The 21,778-nt window shown below is 33.1% G+C and overlaps 2 protein-coding genes across 2 annotated transcripts; one reads left to right on the forward strand and one right to left on the reverse strand.

Annotated features, from left to right (window-relative positions):
• Positions 1 to 2,036: 2,036 nt before the first annotated feature.
• LOC106714237 (protein Daple) lies at positions 2,037 to 14,323 on the forward strand. Its single transcript, XM_014507221.2, has 7 exons — positions 2,037 to 2,287; positions 7,727 to 8,143; positions 10,211 to 10,494; positions 10,612 to 10,782; positions 10,902 to 11,118; positions 11,195 to 13,772; positions 13,874 to 14,323. The coding sequence occupies exons 1-7, from the start codon at positions 2,231 to 2,233 to the stop codon at positions 14,212 to 14,214; spliced, it is 4,065 nt and encodes a 1,354-aa protein (XP_014362707.2). The 5' UTR covers positions 2,037 to 2,230; the 3' UTR covers positions 14,215 to 14,323.
• A 1,919-nt stretch (positions 14,324 to 16,242) lies between these two features.
• LOC106713899 (threonine aspartase 1) lies at positions 16,243 to 17,955 on the reverse strand. The gene is made up of 4 exons (XM_014506802.2): positions 17,904 to 17,955; positions 17,597 to 17,725; positions 16,533 to 17,347; positions 16,243 to 16,454 (listed from the first exon to the last, which is right to left on the reverse strand). Exons 1-4 carry the CDS (start codon positions 17,929 to 17,931, stop codon positions 16,311 to 16,313), a joined length of 1,116 nt encoding a protein of 371 aa, XP_014362288.1. The 5' UTR covers positions 17,932 to 17,955; the 3' UTR covers positions 16,243 to 16,310.
• Between the last annotated feature and the right edge of the window lie 3,823 nt (positions 17,956 to 21,778).

Consider the following 21,778-nt stretch of genomic DNA (forward strand, 5'->3'; position numbering starts at 1 on the left):
GAACATCGGGAAAATGTACATAACATGTAAATCGAAAAGCATATTGGTACATGGCGGGATTCGAAACCAGGAGCTGCTGGTTAAAAATCAAGTTCTTAACCCCTGAGCCACCGACGCTCTAATAATCATGAGCTCGTGGCTGAAATTTGGCTGAGCTGCAGGTCAATTTTAAATCAATTTTTCGATAAACAAAGATGGATGAGGAGTAGAGCAAAAATATTATATTTTTTTCGCATGTGACGTTCGATAAATTTACGAAACACAACAAAAAATTACGAATCGATTCACACCAGAAAATGAACTATTTCTATAAGTATTCGAATGATGACAATTCTATTTCTATTTGTAATGACCAAAGACAAACCACATACCAATAGCCTCAGATGAAGAATTATATAGATATGACATGCGCGTTCACCCGTAAGGGACAGATAGAGAGTACTATAGACTATACCTATATATATGTAAAAGGATTGGGGTTACCAGTTATTTGTTTTGTGCCGAAAATGAATAATTACGATATAATTTAATATAGACCAATTTATATATTCCCAATTAAATTGTAATTAATAAACGTAATAAATATAAAAACAATGCGTAATTTTTGTTTATGTGACTAAGATTACGTAAACAGATTTTTTTAGTAATACTTAGTCAGGTCATAAATTCTGTCACATGTTTAATATAAAATAATTGAAACAAGTTTATTCATTATGTGACCATTTATATACCAAAATGAACTTAACAAAACATAGATTCTTATGACACTAAAGTTTATTCAAAATGACATCCGTGATTTTGAATACAGGCCTTCAATCTGCTCGGCCAGTCGTCTATCACAGCACGAACGAGGTCCATGTCAATATCGGCGGCTGCCTTAATCTAGGATGTCTTGAGTGACTCCAAAAAAAGAATTTCCCGATATTTTTTTCCCGCGTACCGCTTCAACAAAGCGCGGCATCTCTTCAGTCTTAGGTCCATTAGACGAGCATTCAAACGATGTCCTATTTTTCTTCGATATGCACGAAGCCCTAAGTCTTCATAAAAAGCTACAAAAAACATACCAATATTATAGTCATATAATTTTAAATTACTCTGTATATCATTACAGTGAACACTACATGTAAAACTACTAAATATTAAACTATTTTGATTGTAATTTCTAAGAAACAAAATTTACATGGGACAAATTAAAAAGCATACTCTTTAAAATCAACGGGATAAGAAAGTATCAAATATTTAAAAACACAGCATATACCAGAATTAAAAACTCCTTTTGAAATCTGTTGAAAATAGTATAAAAAATGTGAATTGTTTATATACATTATACATACTATAATTTATTTCCCCTAAATTCAGGGTAATTTTTACAACAAGATGGTGGTATTATTTTTACGGGTAATAACCAACCAATTTGAAAAGAAGTTTAATATGACCGCTTGTTTCCCAGATCTACAGTATATTATTTGACACAAATGACATCTGCGTTTGGGCGCATAATGTTCGAAAAATACTATTTTATTTTAGCTGATTTTACCCGTATTTTAACATATTAGTTATTACAAAGACTGTAAAGAACAACTAGTTTGTATTTTCTTCCTTATTTTGTATGAATACATGTGAATAAGTGCGTAGTTTCAGTACTTACGAGTGAAAGGTTATGTTTTTCTCTTTTCGCTCACTACGGCTTTTACAACCGACGATACAGCAGTATACCATGTTTTATAAACTTTACCTTACTAAAACTGTAATATCAAAATATTTTTGCACAATTACAGCCACTAAGTACTCACAATTATCGAAAAATAGCACGAATGTCAAACATTGTTAGGGACAACCTAGGTTGTTTGTAGGGGACAACCTTTGTTCCAAACAAACCCCAAACCCTGGTACGCAGAAAGGGACGGAAGATAGTTATCCCTGTCTTTGTCACGTCACAGGAATTGTGTATAACTGTATCTCTCTCACTCACGGTATTATTATTACCGTGTCATAGACTTGCCAATAGCCAATCACAATCACCAGTCACCAGCGGTGTCAACAACTTGTCAATTCGCGACTCGCGTAAGTGTTACGGTGTTTGCTTGTTAAAGACTTACGAGTTTTCTAAATTTTGTCGCAGATGTTCAACAGATTTTCTCCTCGTTTTAATTTTTCGACTTGTTTCAATGCCATGTTCTGCGGTCAAGATCGTAGGGGTAGGTTTTGTTCATCATAACGTTTGGTTACAATGGCTGCGTCAGGTACCGAAATTGAAGACTTCTTGAACGGACCTTTAGTTTCATGGGTAAGTGCACAACGATCGTAATCATGAAGTAGAAGTAGAATGAACCGTGAGATAATTTTGTCGGGTCGTTCCAAATGATTGAACGTGTTTTTGCATTTATAAAAGTATTTCACTGTGATAATTTCTCAATGCACTATATCGTAATTTTAAATGGTGTACACCATTGAATGTTTACGTTTGTATATATTTAAATGTATGAATATTAAATGTCATAAAATAATTCTTGCATTAATTATCAAATATTACGCAAATCATAAAAAATATCAACATCACACAAATTAAAGTTTATAATAATAATGACTGATTACAAAAATTGTTACTCAAAAAATTATCGTTTTAATTGATTACAAGATTATTAAAACTAAGTTTAATACATTAAATGATTTAAATATATAATAATAATAATAATAATAATAATAAACTTCTTTATTGTCATCATAAGGAATACATACAATATTTATGGCATTAATAACAACACAAGAATATGACAACAATGGGCTGCAGGCTCAGCGTAGACCGCAAGGCATAGCCTTGTGGAGCTGGTTTTCAGCCTGTGCCGGTGGGCCATGCGCCCGTTCAGAGGTGCCCATCTGCTGGTTTACAACATTAGGAATTTAGTAATACAAACAAAAAAATACATCCTAATATAGAGAATTAAAAAAAAAAAAAAAAATTGGTTACTTTAAAATAAAAAAGAGCACATTAGCTTTATATTCAAAAAATTGATTAATTATAAGTTTATTTGTCTACACAATAATTTTTGCTTAATTTTTTTTTTAAAAATCTGTACAGATACAGGACCGCGCAAGGGTGGGGGCAAGTCGTTCCATATTTTTGTGGAAGCAAACTTGAAACTTCCTCTGTAGCTTGTACTCCTATGTTTGGGAATTTTAAGAAAATTCCCCATTCTTCTACGTGTTTTTCTGTCAGTTCTGTCTTGGAACCAGTCGAATTTTGTATATAAATATGATGGCTTTTTAGTTTTTATAACTTTATGTATACAACAAGCTAAGTGTAATTCCCTTCTCGCTGCCATGTTTAAGATTTCGCGCGCGTTTATGTACGGAGTAATATGCGAACGTTTTGGTATATTATAACAAAATCTGATACATGCATTTTGCACGCGCTGAATGCTCCTTTTTGTCTTTTCTGTAATTCTAGGTCCATAAATAATGTCACAGTAATTGAAAAGGGAAAGTACTAGTGCTTCGGTAATTGTTTTTCTGATATCCTCGGTTAAATATTTACGGAGTTGGTATAGGTGTTTCAGTCTATAAAGAGCATTTCTTATCTTGCTGTTTACGTGTCCTTCAAAGCGTAAATCCCCGTCCATCAATAGCCCCAAATTTTTCGCGTATTCTACTCTATCAATTTCTTGACCCGATATCATGATTCTAGGAGACTGCCTGACAATAGCTTCACGTTGGTGTCTATTTCCGAAAACTATATATTTAGATTTGCAGGGATTTATCTTAAGAGAATTTCTCAAACTCCAATTAGATAAATTGTCTAGGTCCTGATTAATCTTTGCCTCCGCTTGTTTTAAATCCTCGGGGCGGCATGACAAGTATAACTGCGTGTCGTCTGCATATAAATGATACTTACAGTGTGCGATCGATGTTGTGATATCAGCTGTATAAAGACTAAAGATAATTGGGCTTATTATAGAGCCTTGGGGGGTACCGCTATTGATGTCTTTAACTTGTGATCTGACATTTACACCTTCAACATTCTCGATTTCAACAAATTGCTTACGACCGGAGAGAAAAGACCTGAACCATTGGCAAGCTTTGTTAGATATACCGTAATAGCTTAATTTCTTAATTAGAAGCTCTATATTTATAGTATCAAAAGCTTTGGAGAAGTCTAGTAGTACTAGAAGAGTTCCTTCCCCCACATCACGTGCTGCGAGGATATCGTCGCTTACTTTAGCCAGTGCCGTAGCTGTCCCGTAACCACTCCGGAAACCTGATTGTAGTGAGGGTAATAGGTCTTCAGATTCCAAATAGCACGTTAACTGTTTGCATACGATCTTTTCTGTAACCTTAGAGAGTGTCGGCAGAATACTTATTGGCCTTAAGTCTTTCAATTCTTCTACGTGAGGTTGTTTAGGAATTGGCTTGATTTTTGAAAGTTTCCATTGCTCAGGGTAAGTGCCTGATTGTATAGATTCATTAATTATATGTTTTATTACACTACAAGTAGATCCAAGAGTCATCCTAATCATGTCAATTGTTATTCCATCATGACCCATCGCTTTTGTGTTGATCGATTTTATAATTGTTTCTATTTCATTCTCTGTGCAGTTTTCAAATTGAAATCTACTATCGGTGCAGATATTATTATCGAAAAAGCTTAAGGTATTAACGTCCGTTGCAGTGCTAAGCGAATTCAAGAAAAAGTCATTTATTTTGTCTGGATCACTCAAATGAGGTGCAATTATTGGTGTACCTGGATCACCAAGCACTGCAGCTCTTTTCAAATAATTCCACATATGATAGGGCCTATATTTGTTTTTGTTAACATAAAAGTTAAAGTAAGCTGCCTTTTCCCTATCAATGGCCTTGGTGGTATAGTTTCGTAGTGATTTGTAGTATTCATAGTGACATGTACTTTTTGTAGCCCGAGCCTTTTTAAAAGCGTTGTCGCGAAGCTTCATCATTAATTTTATATTTTCGGTGATCCAGGGATGAGACTTATTATTTATACGAGTACGCTGTAAAGGGGCATGTTTATCAAATAAAACATTGATGAGAGCATTTAGGCATTCTACTTTGTCATCAATTGTATTGCACTTTAGTACTAATTCCCATGGTAAGCTTTCTAAGTCTTTTTTAAATATGTCTAAATTAATCCTATCAATATATCGTTTAAAAACAAAGCGTGTAACATCTCTAGGTTTTTTTATTTTTAATTCAGCAATTACCATAGCGTGGTCACTGAGCGTGGGATTATGAAATACGTTAACGTCTTTGCATAGGTTTGGTGAATCAGTTATTATTAAATCCAACAATGTAGCTGTTTCGTCTGTTACTCTGGTCGGTTGATGAACAACTTGCTCTAGATTGTAATTTGAGAGAAACGAAATAAGATCTGACGCTGGTTTCTTATCTGGGTGCATTAAATTGATGTTAAGATCGCCTAATAGGAAAATGTGCTTACAATATCCAAAAACTGCAATCATGTTACTAAGTTCCTCGATAGCCGTATCAACTTTAACAGATTCTGGCCTATAAGCAGTACCAATAGCCAAGCAACCGAGTCCTGGTAATTTTAATTCCAGCCACATTTGTTCCATAATAGATACCGGTTTCGCTATAACCTTAATTTTTAGATTGCGACGTATATAAAATCCGACACCGCCACCCTTTATACCATGAGGTCTAGGCTTATGCTTTAAAATATACCCAGGAATTGCTGGGGCGTATTTTTCATTGCCAGCTTTTATCCAGGTTTCATTAAGTGCAAGTATATCAGGTTTATGTCTTTCCAAGTACACAAACAGTTCATCTCTGCCAGTATTCAAAGAACGAACATTTAAAAGTCCTAACTTTAAATTAAATGATTTTTTAACCATGACACATATTTATAAAAAAAACATGAATGTATTTCTATAATTATGACACATTTAATATCCTAAGATTTTGTAATAACATACTTTAAGCCAGGACTTAAAGTAACACAGTTATCTAACAATAAATATACAAGAAGGCTATCGATGCGATCTATGATAATGTCTGTAGTTGTTCTAAGTTTCGAATATGTAAATATTCTGACGATTCTGTTTTTCTCATATATACCCGACCGCTTTTTACCCACACAAATTTGTAGTTTAATTCCCTGCCACGTTGCCTCGCAGCAAAGTGAAGGGCCCTATTAGACGGTGATAGATTCTCGACGACAAAGATACGCCGCGGCGGATCCGCGGCTATACCGAGGTGGTGAGTGTCCAGCTTGCAGCTACCGTTGGCTCTGTTGAATTTTGCCGCGCAGTGAAGAAATTGGTCACGATTCGTCTGATTTTTGAATTTAACAAGAATTGATCTCGGCCTCGATGACTGTGGATTCGCCTTGGAAATTCTTTGAGAATGAGTTATATCTTCTTCCTTCATTTCGCAACCAATCGTTTTACTCAATTGAAGGACGGTAGTTGTTAAGTTTTCGGACTTGCTCTCTGGCACGCAGTGGATTTCTAAATTTTGAGCTCGTAATTGTTGTTCAAGACTGTCTACTTGCAATTTTAAGTCGATGTGATTTTTCTTCACTCTCTCAGCCTCGTCTTCTAATTTTTTAATCGTAGTGTTTTTCTCGGATATTTCAAATTTAAATTTTTCGTACTGGTCATTAAAAAATGAAATCGAGTTCTGAAAATCGGTGACCAGCTCCCTGATAGATTTCATTTGTTCATTGATAATTTCTTTAACGGTTTCTTTTATAACTGTATTGACTTCTTCACGTATAATTTCGCGTATATTTGCCATCAGATCGAGCTTGTCATCAGGATTTAACATAGGCTGAGATGATTTTGTCCGTTTTTCCATTCTTCTCACGGTTACGTTGGAGTTGTCACTATCGGGGGAAAGATCTGGCCTTGCTGCACGTACAGGGGTATCAGTATTGTCACCTTTGCGTTCTTTGTTACGACATTCTTGACATTTCCACGATTCCTTCCGATCTTTACTCATAGTGTTATGGAATCTTTTTTCGGATACGTTTGCGCATACTAAATCGTACAGTTTGTGACAAAAACAGCACACTAAGTACTCTTTGTTTGCGATATTCTTCAAACATCCACTACAAGTAAGAGATTTAATTGTTTTATCCATGTTGAGAGACAATTAAAAAAAAAATCACTGATACTCGACGGTAGTTTAGAAATTGTTGCTGTTTACTTTTAGTTGCACACAAGTTTATTTACTGTTTTACACAAATTAGTGTTTTGTTTCTTCATATAAAAACACACACTACCACTAGTTAAATGTCCAAATATGATGATAATATTTTTACGTCCGTAATAACTTTTTACACATTGATTTGTCTTAAAAATCGCGGAGCCACAAAATACGCGTGCGCACCTCTGAGCGACGCGCGAACGACCCCTAAAAAACGACCCTATAAATGGTATGTATAATTAATGCAAATGCTGTTATTCTGCAGCTGCAATTATCTGTTGAGCTACATTTAGTTAATACTGTTGACACACTAACTATCTCAAGCTAAACTATGAAATTATCATATACTGAGGAGCTATGTTGCTGGCACATACAGCAAATTTTAAAACTAAAAACATTTTTATTATAGTCTTGGCTATATATGATTGTTAATGACAGTGAAGATATTATACAGCACTTTTCTATTCACAAAAAGATTTACGAAAAATCTCTATGGATTATGTGTCAAAGGCATTTTAATTTACCTGAATTTTATAATTATTTTCAGATGAAGTCATGCCTTACGAATCCAGAAACAGTCAAAGACTATGCCTCTCTTTTCAATGGAGATATATTACATCAAGTTTATCTCCAAATAGATCCAGAACCTTCTTTTCATATCACAAAGTTAGCTGGCTTGGAAGACCAAGCATTGATACTGGGTAGGGTAAAGAATTTTGATGCTATTGTTAAGAATGTCAAAAGCTTATATGATGAAGAATTGGGTATGACATTACTGGTTGTCCCTGAGTGCATATGCTTAGGTAAGGCACCAGAATCAAGAGATGGTTTAGAAAATATGAAGCTTCTTTTACTGCTATTACTTGGTGCTGCTGTACAATGTCCAAATAAAGAAATATTCATAACAAGAATAAAGGAACTAGATGTAGACTTGCAGCACAATATTGTGGAATGTATTAAACAGGTATGTACAAGTTTTTTTCAATTATATGTACCAAATGTTTCTTCTTTGCCAAATTACTGATCTGGTAATAACTACTAACCAATATTGTAGTTTTATAGTAGCCATGATATCTATGGTTAGAAATATTGCACTTTTTTGATAATTATTGTAAACTCTTAGAATAAGAATCATGAACAAAATATTTTTAAACATCATTTTTAATTTTTTGCTAATCTTATAGATATTGTTTATGTATAAATATTTATCTTTATGGTCATAAAAACACCGGTCATATATTTTGTATAATCTATTTCCTATGCCCCGTTGAAGTAAATGACTAATAGAGTTAGAAATAATTAGCATTCAAGAAATACCATTTATATTATCACCATGTATAATGTCATCAGGATGAGTGGTATACAATAATATTACAATGAACTTTGGAACAATAGATTACATAACTCAGATTTTTTTTACCAATAATAGGTTAATTTTAAATAATTAAACATGAGGACTAACTCTTTCTAATTATCTCTTTTCATGATATATCTATTGCGATGCAGAATAGCTTACTAGTCTGTGTAGTAAGGGCTAGAGTTTCTGCAACTCCGTGTCTAGCGCGTATTTTGCGACGGCAGGTTATGGATCACTCCAGCCATCCCAGAGTCTGTTCTGTGGAATAATTACTGTGTGGATTAAAAAAAATATTTAAACTATCCTTACCAGTAGGCCTATTAATTTAATAAAATTAGACTACTAATAAATCTTTACTTATCATGAATATCATCTTTAAAAGTAAATGAGAGAAGCGAAAAACCTAACATGTCCTTTGTGAATGTTTTGCAACGTGAACTAACGACATTACAAACGGAATCACTCGTAAGTTTCGTGTCGCAAAATTATTTGCGTCATTTATTTAATTTTTTCACCATTGTTAATTTACAGTTTTGTATATGCGGAACATATAATAATGTAAATGTTACTTAGATATCAGTAAAGGTATGGTGGTCCCTGAGACCTATATGTGACCCGCATCGCAAACTACACAAGCGTAACGCGTAGATATCGTTACATGAATACACCTTAGTAGAATATACACGATTGTTACGGCGCGGCGTGTTTACGCATCCTAAAATGTATTTAGATAATGTGTTTTATAAAAGGCGTTGCTGGTACTAAACCTTGACAGTAATTATGAATGTCTACTTGATTTACAACCTTGTGGGTTTTACTGACGAAAATCCTAAACAAAAGCATATTGTTACCCTTCTTATTCTATTAGAAAACATCGACATTTATAATTATTGAGATTGTTATTAATAAACTAGGTATGTATTCCAGTTTGTGCGGATATTTTCGGTCGATTTTATTTGATCGATTAACCGCTTATTTTTAGATCCGTCTTTGCTAGATTAGTCTTTCAATAAATATGTACCATCTTATCTATATATATAAAAGAAAGTCGTGTTAGTTACACCATTTATAACTCAAGATCGGTCGAACTGATTTAGCTGAAAATTGATGGGGAGGTAGCTTAGAACTAGGATACGGACATAGGAACTTTTTTTATCCTGTGTGAATTTTTTTTATTCCGCGCGGACGGAGTCGCGGGTAAAAGCTAGTTAATTTATAAACAGACTTAGTAGAATTAATCAATGTATTATAACAAAAAAAAAGAAATTATTCCGACACTTGATACTATCGCAACTGAAGAGCGTGCATGCGATAATGTGTGAATGTGGAAAAAGCGAGGGAAGTATGTCATGACTGTGTCAAAAGGAAATCTGATATTTGTTTATCTATTTTGACCTGTAATAACGACAAATGTCATAAAAAAATACATAATTATTATTTTTAATCAAGGTCTAAAAAGAATTAGCTTATTTCATTTTTCGAAGCATGTATGAAAATTATTGCCTATAGGACCAAACCTGATCGCAACTGTACTAACTGTATTAAACAAACAAGTTATGCAACCATTGCATTTTTTTTTCTAATTTACATACAAGTTTCAAGTGTGCACCTAGAAGTCGGTAAGAATCCTATTTGATTAAAGACACGTCAGATTATCAATTCACAATTTCGCAGGTAACAGACATGCAAACCGTAGTTTTAACGCCGGACGCAATCGATCTCTTCCAATCACCGACAATGTTCAATCACATGCGACGTTTGGCCAAGGAAAGGGACCATTACCTTCAAAATTGGGCGACATTGGTACTTAATGAGGGCCTCTGCGAGACTGAAAGCGAAAACAAAACCAGCAAGAATCCATCCACTCAGAACATTAATCAGAATAACAGTGAAAGCCAACATTTGGCCGTTGAGCTTGCAGATTGGAAAGCACGTCTGCGAAAACAGAGACAAGAATTGTAAGTGATCCCTAAGTTTTTATTTAAACTATCGAAAATTGCACATCATGTAATTAAAGAATGGCTGATCGATAAAAATGCTGTTATAAATTTGTAACAAATTAAGTTTCATTTCAGGGAAGAAAAATCGGAACAATTAGCCGAATGTCGCGAAGAGTTAGAACATACAAAGTTATTATTGACTAAGCTACGTTCGGATAGCCAGGAATGGTTCAATGAAGCAAGGAAAGCAGCGGGATACAGGGATGAAGTTGATGCGTTAAGGGAAAAGGCCGAAAGATGTGAGAGGTGTGCACAACTATTGGCATAAAGTATTAATAATAGTTACTACCACATACTTTGTTCATTATACTATATGAAATTGTTTCTTTTATTAAGAATTGAATTTTAAAATATTAAAATTTTAGGTTAGAACAAGAGATACAAAGGTACCGTGATCGTCTCGCCGATGCAGAGTACTACAAGACACGCGTGACTGAGCTACGTGAGGATAACAAGGCACTAATGGACTCCAGAGATCTGCTAGAAGAACAACTACAGCGCGCCAGGAAGAGAGCCGAGCAGTGTCTGACATTAGAAGCAGCTATGATCAAACTGAAACGAGAAGCTAACGATATTGCTTTGGTAAGTAAATGTTAACAAAATTAGCTTTGGTGACTTTTGTACAATAATATTGAATGGAATAATATTCTAATTTAAGGAAAGAGATGCTGATCAACAAAGAATTCAAGAACTGATTGAAGAAAATAATCATTTACAATATATTGCAAGATCTATGCTCAGCGAAAGTAATAACAGCAACTTGGACACGGACAATGAATGCGAAAGCACAATAGAATCTGGAGAAAATAGTCTATCCGAACAATTAACTAGTAACGCACAAGCTAGAGCTTTAAAACTAGAATTAGAAAACAAGAGACTCCTTTCAACTATTGATAATTTAAGAGAACAGTCCATACTTGATGGCAGTGACAAAGTATTAGATTTAGAAAAGGAGAAGAAACGGTTAACGTTGAAATGTGAACAACTTCAAGAAAATTGTAACAGGCTCATGCAACAGAACTCAGAACTGGAAGAGGTGTTCAAAAATGCGTTGGAAGAAAACAGAAAATTACAAGATTCATTAGACAACAAAAAAGCGTATATTGATAGACAGTCTATAGACAGAGAGTCAGAGAAAAATAAATTACAAGATTTTGAAAAGCATTTGGAGTCTTTAACAAAAGACAAACAGAGAATTCAAATGTTGTGTGACTCGATACAGAAAAGAGCTGATGATTTAGAAAAATCATTAGATGCTAGGACTAAAGAATTAAATAGTGTCAAACCTGAAGCCGATAAAGCTATGCGACTTTTAATTCAAACGGAAGAACTGAAGACGAAATTAACTTACAGTGAAAAGGAGGCACATAACCTACAGAGAGAAGTTAATAAACTGAAAGAAGCTGTAGAGGAAAAAGACGTAATAATTGATAAAATAAGTACAGATATAGAATTGAAGAATAAAGAAATTGAAAGAATAACTCGAGAACTCGACGCAAGTCAGTCGATGGCAACTAGGCTTCAAGACTTAGAACAAAAAACACAGGAATTAAAATCGCACAAAAAAGTAGATTCTGAAACGATTCAAACTCTTCAAAGAGATTTAATTACAGAAAAAGTCAACTGTGACAAGTTCATAAACTGTTTTGAAAAACTGGGAATCAGTGCTTCAGAGATAATGTCAAAAGAGATTAATGTGGAGGAATTACTAGAAAAAATTATCACCAATGCAGATAATGGTGGATTGATACTTGATATTGCTTCTAAAGCTAACATAACTAATTTGGTTCCTCATCACTGTAATCATGAAAAAAATCAAGGTCCGGATCCTCAAACCGAACAACTCTTGGCGACGCTTCAAGCTGGTTTAGATCACTACCAAGCAGAAAATGCGAAATTAGAAGTTAATGTTTCCACACTTAATTCACAAAATGGCTCATTAATATCACAACAAATGACTTTACAACTAGCAAACAGCCAGTTGGCGGCAGAAAAAGAAGAAATATTGAAACAACTTGAAGTTTTAAAAGACAAACAAGATAATCTCTTGAGAGATCAAGTAGCGTTGCAAACACTTCACGAACAATTAAATACTGAATATGAAATGTTGCTTAGTGAGAAAGAGCCGGTAAAGATTGCCATGAGAGACCTTAAACTTGAAAATCGAGAGTTAAAGGAGAAAATAGTGAATTTTGAAAAGAAGGCAGCTGAAGTTGAAATGGAAAGAGAAAACTTGAAAAAAGAATCGAGAAACTTGACTAATTTAAGAACGGAGCATTCTAAACTAAAAGACGATTTCAGAAACCTTTTTACTGTTAGTGGCAGATTGAAAAACGAATATAAAAACATGCAAGATGAATATAGAAAAATGCGAAGTGAAGTAACGCAACTGAAATTAAAGAACACGGAGTTGTCCGGTGAAATAAACACAAAAACTGAAATAATAACGAGCATGGAATTAGAAATAAGCAAAACCAATCAACATTGTGAAATGCTTATACAAATGAACAAGAGCTTGGATGCCGACAGACGATCTCTGATGGACCACGTGTCACAACTTTTAACACAATATCATGAGTTATTGGCACATTCGTTAAAAGACAAGCAGCATTACCACGAAGAGGAGAAAATGTTTGCTGACAAAGTTAACGCTCTGTGTCGCCAGAAAGAAAAATTAGAAGAAAAAATTATGGAACATTATAAAAAGCTTGATAATTGTACACCCAAACGACGTGGTTTCGGAGCTTCCTTCGTTAAAAGAGTTAGAAAAGCCGGAACCGATTTGATTAATAAAGTACCTTCAAGAAACAATAAGAGAATAGAAGATGAAAATCGGTCAAAATCGCAACTGACGCTAGCCGGTTCCGAATCCGGCGAATCGGATCCCGGCAGTCACGACTTCGATAAATCTTCTAAACTTTGTGAACAAGACCAAGGTTCTTCAAATGTAAGCACCGAATCGCCAAGACATAGTTCCGATTCAGGTTACAGAAGATATGATGAAATATTTAAGAAACCAGAAAATATGGAAGGTTCAGTGTGCAGTCTAGATCCGAGTAGGTTAACTGGGAACGAAGGAAACTTTACGAGGCGGCTTTCAACTGCGTCAATGCACAGCGGCGGCGGTGACGACGCTTTGATTAGAGCTTCCTTGAGGAGGAGGCCACATAAGGCTGTGGCGCCCACACATAGGAATAGCTATCAAGGCTTAGAAGGTGATACTGGCTTGCCTGCAGGTAAACATTTTTTTTAAAGCATCTCTATTTTTTATTTAAAATCTTTGATATTTATCAAACCTGTGTATGTAAAAAAATAAAATATAAAAATTTTTTCTTAGCGTCCACACCTTCTCCAGTGTTTGGGACGGCCGGTTCGAGGCGGACCGTCTACTTGGCGGATGATAATCCCGATGTTACTCTTAACTCCAAACCTCAAAGCACTCCCATCAAAGAGAACCCAACGTACTTGATCTACAATAGAATATCGACTGTAATTGGGGATGGTGCATGTCAAACTGGTCATGATAGATCGGTCAGTGACAACCAACAAACGGATGTGCCAAGAACTATTGCTGCTGAAGATTTACAGGAACAAGAAGACCAAGAGAGGGCATTAAATCGTGAAAAGCCAGAAAACTCGAAGGAATCAGCAATTTGGTATGAGTATGGTTGTGTATGATATTAGTAGACTGACAATGCCTTTGTAGCCTTTATCATTATTCCCCTACATAATATAATGATCGAATATATACGAATATTATAATGATAATAATATTTTGATGACAATATGACAGTATTAGTTAGGCATTTATTTGCGAATTTATTTTATTTTTGTTTTTTCCATATAATTTGTATTGAAATTACAGTAAAAGTAAATTGAGGCTTATTTAGTTTTACTTTCTGTATATATATTTTTCCAATGATTCATTTAGTTTAATATATCTTTAAAAATTCGACGAAAAATCTAAGCTCTAATTTTTATTACTTCTGACAATTAAATTAATAAATGTAATCTTCCATTTTAGCATAAGAAACATTAATGTTTTTATCACGAGATATAAGTTTTATATATTTTGTGTGATTATGTATTGCTTAGTTTATATATTAATGTGAAAGTTAACGTTAATCATAATAAATATTAACATGCATTTGCTAAGAGTTATTCTAGAAACTGGTCACAAACTATTCTTAAGTTGAATGATTTCTCTCTGTCTTAAACTCAAACATTTAATGTTAAAACTGCCAATTATTTAACTAAAAGACAGACATTTATAAATACCCACCTAAGAATACATTACAAAAAATCTATGATTCATCAGTTTTTTTATCCAAAAGACTGTACAAAAGTCACTTGTTTGAAGAAATAAATATAGCAATTAATTTTACAAAGATCATTTTAAGATTTAAGTAAAATTTTTCTGAATAAATTGTACGTTATATTATCAGGTGTGCCGTTGTCTGTTGTAAAAGGGCCTATCTATGTATTGCATATTTTTATGTTCTATAACATCAATAAAAATTATTTGTGTTGTCATGTCTATATTTAAAAATTATTTTAACAGTTCATTAAGCATAATTTTATTTTGATGAGCATTTTATTTGGTGTAGTACAAATATGTATTTTTAATTATAATTTTTATATTAATAAGTATTAGATGTAAGGACAATTTACATGTATTTAAACTTATATGTTTGTATTGACTCTGTATACACGTAAATCATAATATGTATCTGTCATATTACAGGACCATTTTGAAAATTGAAGACAAAAAAAAAACTCAATTATTCATTACTTAATTAGTTCATTAAGTTAAAAATTTGAAAGTGATCCTATTTTAGGTATCTGCAGGTTATATATCTATACATGATATATTATGGTCTATCAAAATGGTCCAATTTGTAAAGACGCTTCAACACAGGAACAAAGTTAATATAACTATTGACTTTGTATTAAAAGACTGGCATTCTATTGACACTTCCTTTTAGAGCATGACTTGCGTTTTAGTTAAGCTTTCATTTCTCTTAAGAATGGATAAATGTGATTTATCATTGAAAGAGTGGAAAGTATCTGTTGTGATTTGTTAGATTGTGATATTGGTCTTGTCGATGAATTAAATGATATTATTGTAACTTAATGACAATTAGGACTGTAATTAAATCATTATTTGTGTAAGTTGAAAATAACCACTTCATTAGGAAACACTGCCTTAAATCACATAAACAGTGCCTTATTTTTTTTTTAATAACATGGTTTAAAACAATATGTTAAATTGTTAGGAAAGGTATGTTGGTGTTATTTTTAGGTGCTTTAAAAATTTAGGTTTCTCTACTAATAAATGAATAAATTCTTCGCATGTGCATATTTGTGTTTACTAGAAGAAAATACGTACTTACAAAAAGCCTCACCGAATTAAGTGATTGTAATAGCACTTTTTACAATAAATATAAAATACCAATTAAACTGTTTTCTTTTTCAATGTTCATACTATTTGCCTTTTTCTATAACATATTTGAATAGTCAAGTAACTATATGTTATGTAGTTTTTAATGTTCCATTATTCCTCGTATTTATTAAAGTCAGGCTAGTTTATCTTTAAAAATAATAATGCATAAGTAATTTGTCAATATGTATTATAACTTATTGAATATCAACATTATTTTTCATCACTAATTCACACAAAATAATACAAAACTTTGAGATCCATTCTACAATTTAAAAAAATACTGTCCATTTAATTTTCCAAGCAAAATCAATACTTTCTAATTATACTAAAATTAATGAGATCCATTTAAATTGACATCAGTCTTGATTTCCCATTGCAGTACTGGGTTTGGTTGCAAGGTAACTTTGAAAGGAACTCCCGAAACAACAGCCTTGTGTCCTGACTCCACTTTTGGGGGTAGATAGGAAATTACACACTGAAAATTAACAATTCACTTGAATTTGCTCTTAAGCAAATATTTAAAGCAATACGAACAATAAAAGTTATACTGTACCTTTGGCTTACTAGATTCTGTGGACATATATCCTATGCACATTGTTTTTGTAGTATGTCCCCATAACAATTCACCTTCTCCTACTTGAGGGTTAAATGTTAATGCTAAAGATCCACCAAATCTTTCCGGAACATCCCATAAAAATGGTGACTCCAAAAAGTTTTCCTTCAAACATTTGTCTAGGCCTATGACTGGAGAAGGTCCCAGAAGACTTTCTGCTGTGTTCTTTGCTAATTGTGTCCTTATCAGATGTTCTCCACAGCCAGAAGTGCAAGCAGCTACAGAAGGCTGCATGCCATCTCGGCTCATCATAGCCCATACACCACTACCAAAAGAAGCAGCTTGGCCAACTCTACCTTCATGCTTCAATGACACACCCCCTGAGCTTGCCCCAGCGGCAACAATTCCATTAGAATCCACACAAATTGCTCCTACAGTATCTAGAGGGCTGAACTTTATGTCATTTTGTAAAGAATATTTTTTTAATTTCCGCTTACAGTGTTTATAGTTTCGGAAAGCTCGTGCTGATATCATCTTTTTATTGTCCACAATTTCCAATCCCATCCTTTCTGCCCATGTCTTGGCTCCTTGTCCTGTGAGAATACATGGTGGTACTCTTCCTAAAGACAAGCTTTCACATTGTCTAAGACATAAATGTTTCGCCAAAGTGATGGGGTTCCAAACATTTGAGACAGCACCACAAGCACCAAAGTGCAATGTCTGACCATTCATTATGGAAGCATCACATTCCACTGAGCCTTCCCAACTTAAGTTTGAACCATAGCCAGCATTTGTCAGCGAGCTATTTTCTAATTCTGAAAAAATATACAGTAGTATTTGAGTTAGGGAAATGGTTGTAACCTTTAAATAATATGAATCAGTTTTATTCTCAACTTTCACACATATAGTGAATAAAATACATCTTGTCATACATATATGTAGGAAATAAAAAATAGATCTTCGGAATATCTTTTGTAAAATGTTTAGTCTTGCACATAATACAAATCCTTGCGAATTGCTATTTTTCTTCAAACATTAACTTACAACTTTTATGTTAAACACACCTATTACTGCTTTTTCAACAGCATCAACTGCATTTCCGCCAGCTTGCAGTGCTTCTACAGCTTTTCTACAAGCGGCATAGCAAGTCTTCTGGTACTCCTTCTTCAATAAATCACTATGATATCCTGCACCTGAAAAATAAATGTATACATATTAATGGTAGAGGAAGGAAGTGGATGAAATTGAAAACACCAGCTACAAAGTACGTCTAAGGTTTGTTTTTATGTCTACATAACAACCGAATAGCCTACCGTATACATCACAAAGACTAGATGGATTTACGCCTAACCATTTGATGTTAATGCTTACCACAATGTACTGCTATGAAACCATTCATTGCTTCATTAAGAAAGGCTCCACTAAAACTATTATTGTAGTGTTTTTATTACAGTACTATAAAGTATTCCCAAGTTTATAGAAAATATAAATTTACAGCAATAAAGCAACTCATTTTTACTTTGTATAATTCTTCATCTGAGCTTTGTCGACTTTTACACTGACAGTTGACATTACCTCCGTGAAGTTGGCCCCCTCACTTTAATTTTTTTAACTTTTTTTTACGCAAATCGTTTGAGAATCGTTTGAGAGGGTTTGAGAGAAAAGAAATATCGTTTGAGAGTTCCTACTTTCTCCGTAAAAACAATTTCAAATTCTAGTGTGAAGTTGGCCCCCTCACTTTCCTTTTTTTTATTTTTTTCAATGCGAATCGTTAGAGAGTCGTTTGAGAGACATTAAGAGAAAAGAAATATCGTTTGAGAGTTTTTACTTTTTCTGTAATAAATATTTTAATTCTGGGCATCGAAAGTTACAAATCGATTTTCCTTTTTTTCCGAATTAAATATGGCAATCATGCACTAAGACGTTTCAAATTTATTGTGTAGGTAGAGAATGGTAAGAGAGTGATTGAGAGAAAAGAGAAATCGTTTTAGAGTTAATACTTTTTCTGAAAAATATATTTCAATTTCTGAATCGAAAGTAACAAATCGATTTTCCTTTTTCCGAATTAAATATGGCAATCATGCACTTAGACGATTCAAATTTATGGTGTAGGTAGAGAATGGTAAGAGAGTGATTGAGAGAAAAGAGAAATCGTTTGAGAGTTAATACTTTTTCTGAAAAATATATTTCAATGTCGGAATCGAAAGTTACAAATCGATTTTTCTTTTATTACGAATTAAATATGGCAATCATGCACTAAGACGTTTCAAATTTATTGCGTAGGTAGAGAATGCTTAGAGAGTGATTGAGAGAAAAGAGAAATCGTTTGAGAGTTAATACTTTTTCTGAAAAATATATTTCAATGTCGGAAACGAAAGTTACTAATCGATTTTCCTTTTATTACGAATTAAATATGGCAATCATGCACTAAGACGTTTCAAATTTATTGTGTAGGTAGAGAATGCTTAGAGAGTGATTGAGAATAAAGAGAAATCATTTGAGAGTTAATACTTTTTCTGAAATATATATTTCAATGTCGGAATCGAAAATTACTAATCGATTTTCCTTTTTTCCGAAATAATTATGGCAATCATGCACTTAGACGTTTCAAATTTTTTGTATAGGTAGAGAATGATTAGGCAGTGATTGAGAGAAAAGAGAAATCGTTTGAGAGTAGATACTTTTCCTGAAATAAATATTTCAATTTCGAAATCGTAAGTAACAAATCGATTTTCAAAAACTTACAAATCTCAAAAATTTAAATATTTATTTCAGAAAAAGTATAAACTCTCAAACGATTTCTCTTTTCTTTAAATCAATCTATATCCATTCTCTACCTACACAATAAATTTGAATCGTTTATCCTCATGATTCCCATATTTAATTCGAAAAAAAGGAAAATCGATTTGTAGCTTTCGATTCCGACAGTGAAATATTTATTTCAGAAAAAGTATTAACTCTCAAACGATTTCTCTTTTCTCTCAATCACTCTCTTATCATTCTTTACCTACACAATAAATTTGAAACGTCTAAGTGCATGATTGCCATAATTATTTCGGAAAAAAAGGAAAATCGATTAGTAACATTTGATTCCGACATTGAAATATATATTTCAGAAAAAGTATTAACTCTCAAACGATTTCTCTTTACTCTCAATCACTCTCTAAGCATTTTCTACCTACACAATAAATTTGAAACGTCTAAGTGCATGATTGCCATATTTAATTCGGAAAAAAGGAAAATCGATTTGTTACTTTCGATTCAGAAATTGAAATATTTATTCCAGGAAAAGTATAAACTCTCAAACGATTTCTCTTTTCTCTCAATCACTCTCTAATCATTCTCTACCTACACAATAAATTTGAAACGTCTAAGTGCATGATTACCATAATTATTTCGGAAAAAAAGGAAAATCGATTAGTAACTTTCGATTCCGATATTGAGATATATATTTCAGAAAAAGTATAAGCTCTCAAACGATTTCTCTTTTCTCTCAATCACTCTCTTACCATTCTCTACCTACACCATAAATTTGAATCGTCTGAGTGCATGATTGCCATATTTAATTCGGAAAAAAGGAAAATCGATTTGTTACTTTCGATTCAGAAATTGAAATATTTATTTCAGGAAAAGTATAAACTCTCAAACGATTTCTCTTTTCTCTCAATCACTCTCTAATCATTCTCTACCTACACAATAAATTTGAAACGTCTAAGTGCATGATTACCATAATTATTTCGGAAAAAAAGGAAAATCGATTAGTAACTTTCGATTCCGATATTGAGATATATATTTCAGAAAAAGTATAAGCTCTCAAACGATTTCTCTTTTCTCTCAATCACTCTCTTACCATTCTCTACCTACACCATAAATTTGAATCGTCTAAGTGCATGATTGCCATATTTAATTCGGAAAAAAGGAAAATCGATTTGTTACTTTCGATTACGACATTGAAATATATTTTTCAGAAAAAGTATTAACTCTCAAACGATTTCTCTTTTCTCTCAATCACTCTCTTACCATTCTCTACCTACACCATAAATTTGAATCGTCTAAGTGCATGATTGTCATATTTAATTCGGAAAAAAGGAAAATCGATTAGTAACTTTCGATTCCGACATTGAAATATATATTTCAGAAAAAGTATTAACTCTCAAACGATTTCTCTTTTCTCTCAATCACTCTCTTACCATTCTCTACCTACACCATAAATTTGAATCGTCTAAGTGCATGATTGCCATATTTAATTCGGAAAAAAGGAAAATCGATTTGTTACTTTCGATTCAGAAATTGAAATATTTATTTCAGGAAAAGTATTAACTCTCAAACGATTTCTCTTTTCTCTCAATCACTCTCTAATTATTTTCTACCTACACAATAAATTTGAAACGTCTAAGTGCATGATTGCCATAATTATTTCGGAAAAAAAGGAAAATCGATTAGTAACTTTCGATTCCGTCATTGAAATATATATTTCAGAAAAAGTATTAACTCTCAAACGATTTCTCTTTTCTCTCAATCACTCTCTAAGCATTCTCTACCTACACAATAAATTTGAAACGTCTTAGTGCACGATTGCCATATTTAATTCGTAATAAAAGAAAAATCGATTTGTAACTTTCGATTCCGACATTGAATTATATATTTCAGAAAAAGTATTAACTCTCAAACGATTTCTCTTTTCTCTCAATCACTCTATTACCATTCCCTACTTACACCATAAATTTGAATCGTCCAAGTGCATGATTGCTATATTTAATTCGGAAAAAAGGAAAATCGATTTGTTACTTTCGATTCCGACATTGAAATATATTTTTCAGAAAAAGTATTAACTCTCAAACGATTTCTCTTTTCTCTCAATCACTCTCTTACCATTCTCTACCTACACCATAAATTTGAATCGTCTAAGTGCATGATTGCCATATTTAATTCGGAAAAAGGAAAATCGATTTGTTACTTTCGATTCAGAAATTGAAATATATTTTTCAGAAAAAGTATTAACTCTAAAACGATTTCTCTTTTCTCTCAATCACTCTCTTACCATTCTCTACCTACACAATAAATTTGAAACGTCTTAGTGCATGATTGCCATATTTAATTCGGAAAAAAAGGAAAATCGATTTGTAACTTTCGATGCCCAGAATTAAAATATTTATTACAGAAAAAGTAAAAACTCTCAAACGATATTTCTTTTCTCTTAATGTCTCTCAAACGACTCTCTAACGATTCGCATTGAAAAAAATAAA

Source organism: Papilio machaon, chromosome 11 (genome assembly GCF_912999745.1).
Source record: "Papilio machaon chromosome 11, ilPapMach1.1, whole genome shotgun sequence".
Taxonomy (NCBI): Eukaryota; Metazoa; Arthropoda; class Insecta; order Lepidoptera; family Papilionidae; genus Papilio; species Papilio machaon.

Bases quoted from the DNA above. Each gene is read 5' to 3' on its own strand.
- LOC106714237 (XM_014507221.2), top strand. From the start codon at position 2,231: ATGGCTGCGTCAGGTACCGAAATTGAAGACTTCTTGAACGGACCTTTA. The intron at 2,288-7,726 runs GTAAGTGCACAA...AATTATTTTCAG, and splicing joins ACGGACCTTTAGTTTCATGG to ATGAAGTCATGCCTTACGAA. The intron at 13,773-13,873 runs GTAAACATTTTT...ATTTTTTCTTAG, and splicing joins TGATACTGGCTTGCCTGCAG to CGTCCACACCTTCTCCAGTG.
- LOC106713899 (XM_014506802.2), bottom strand. From the start codon at position 17,931: ATGAATGGTTTCATAGCAGTACATTGTG. The intron at 17,348-17,596 runs GTGTGTTTAACA...ATATTTTTTCAG, and splicing joins TGTTGAAAAAGCAGTAATAG to AATTAGAAAATAGCTCGCTG. The intron at 16,455-16,532 runs GTACAGTATAAC...GTTAATTTTCAG, and splicing joins CAGAATCTAGTAAGCCAAAG to TGTGTAATTTCCTATCTACC.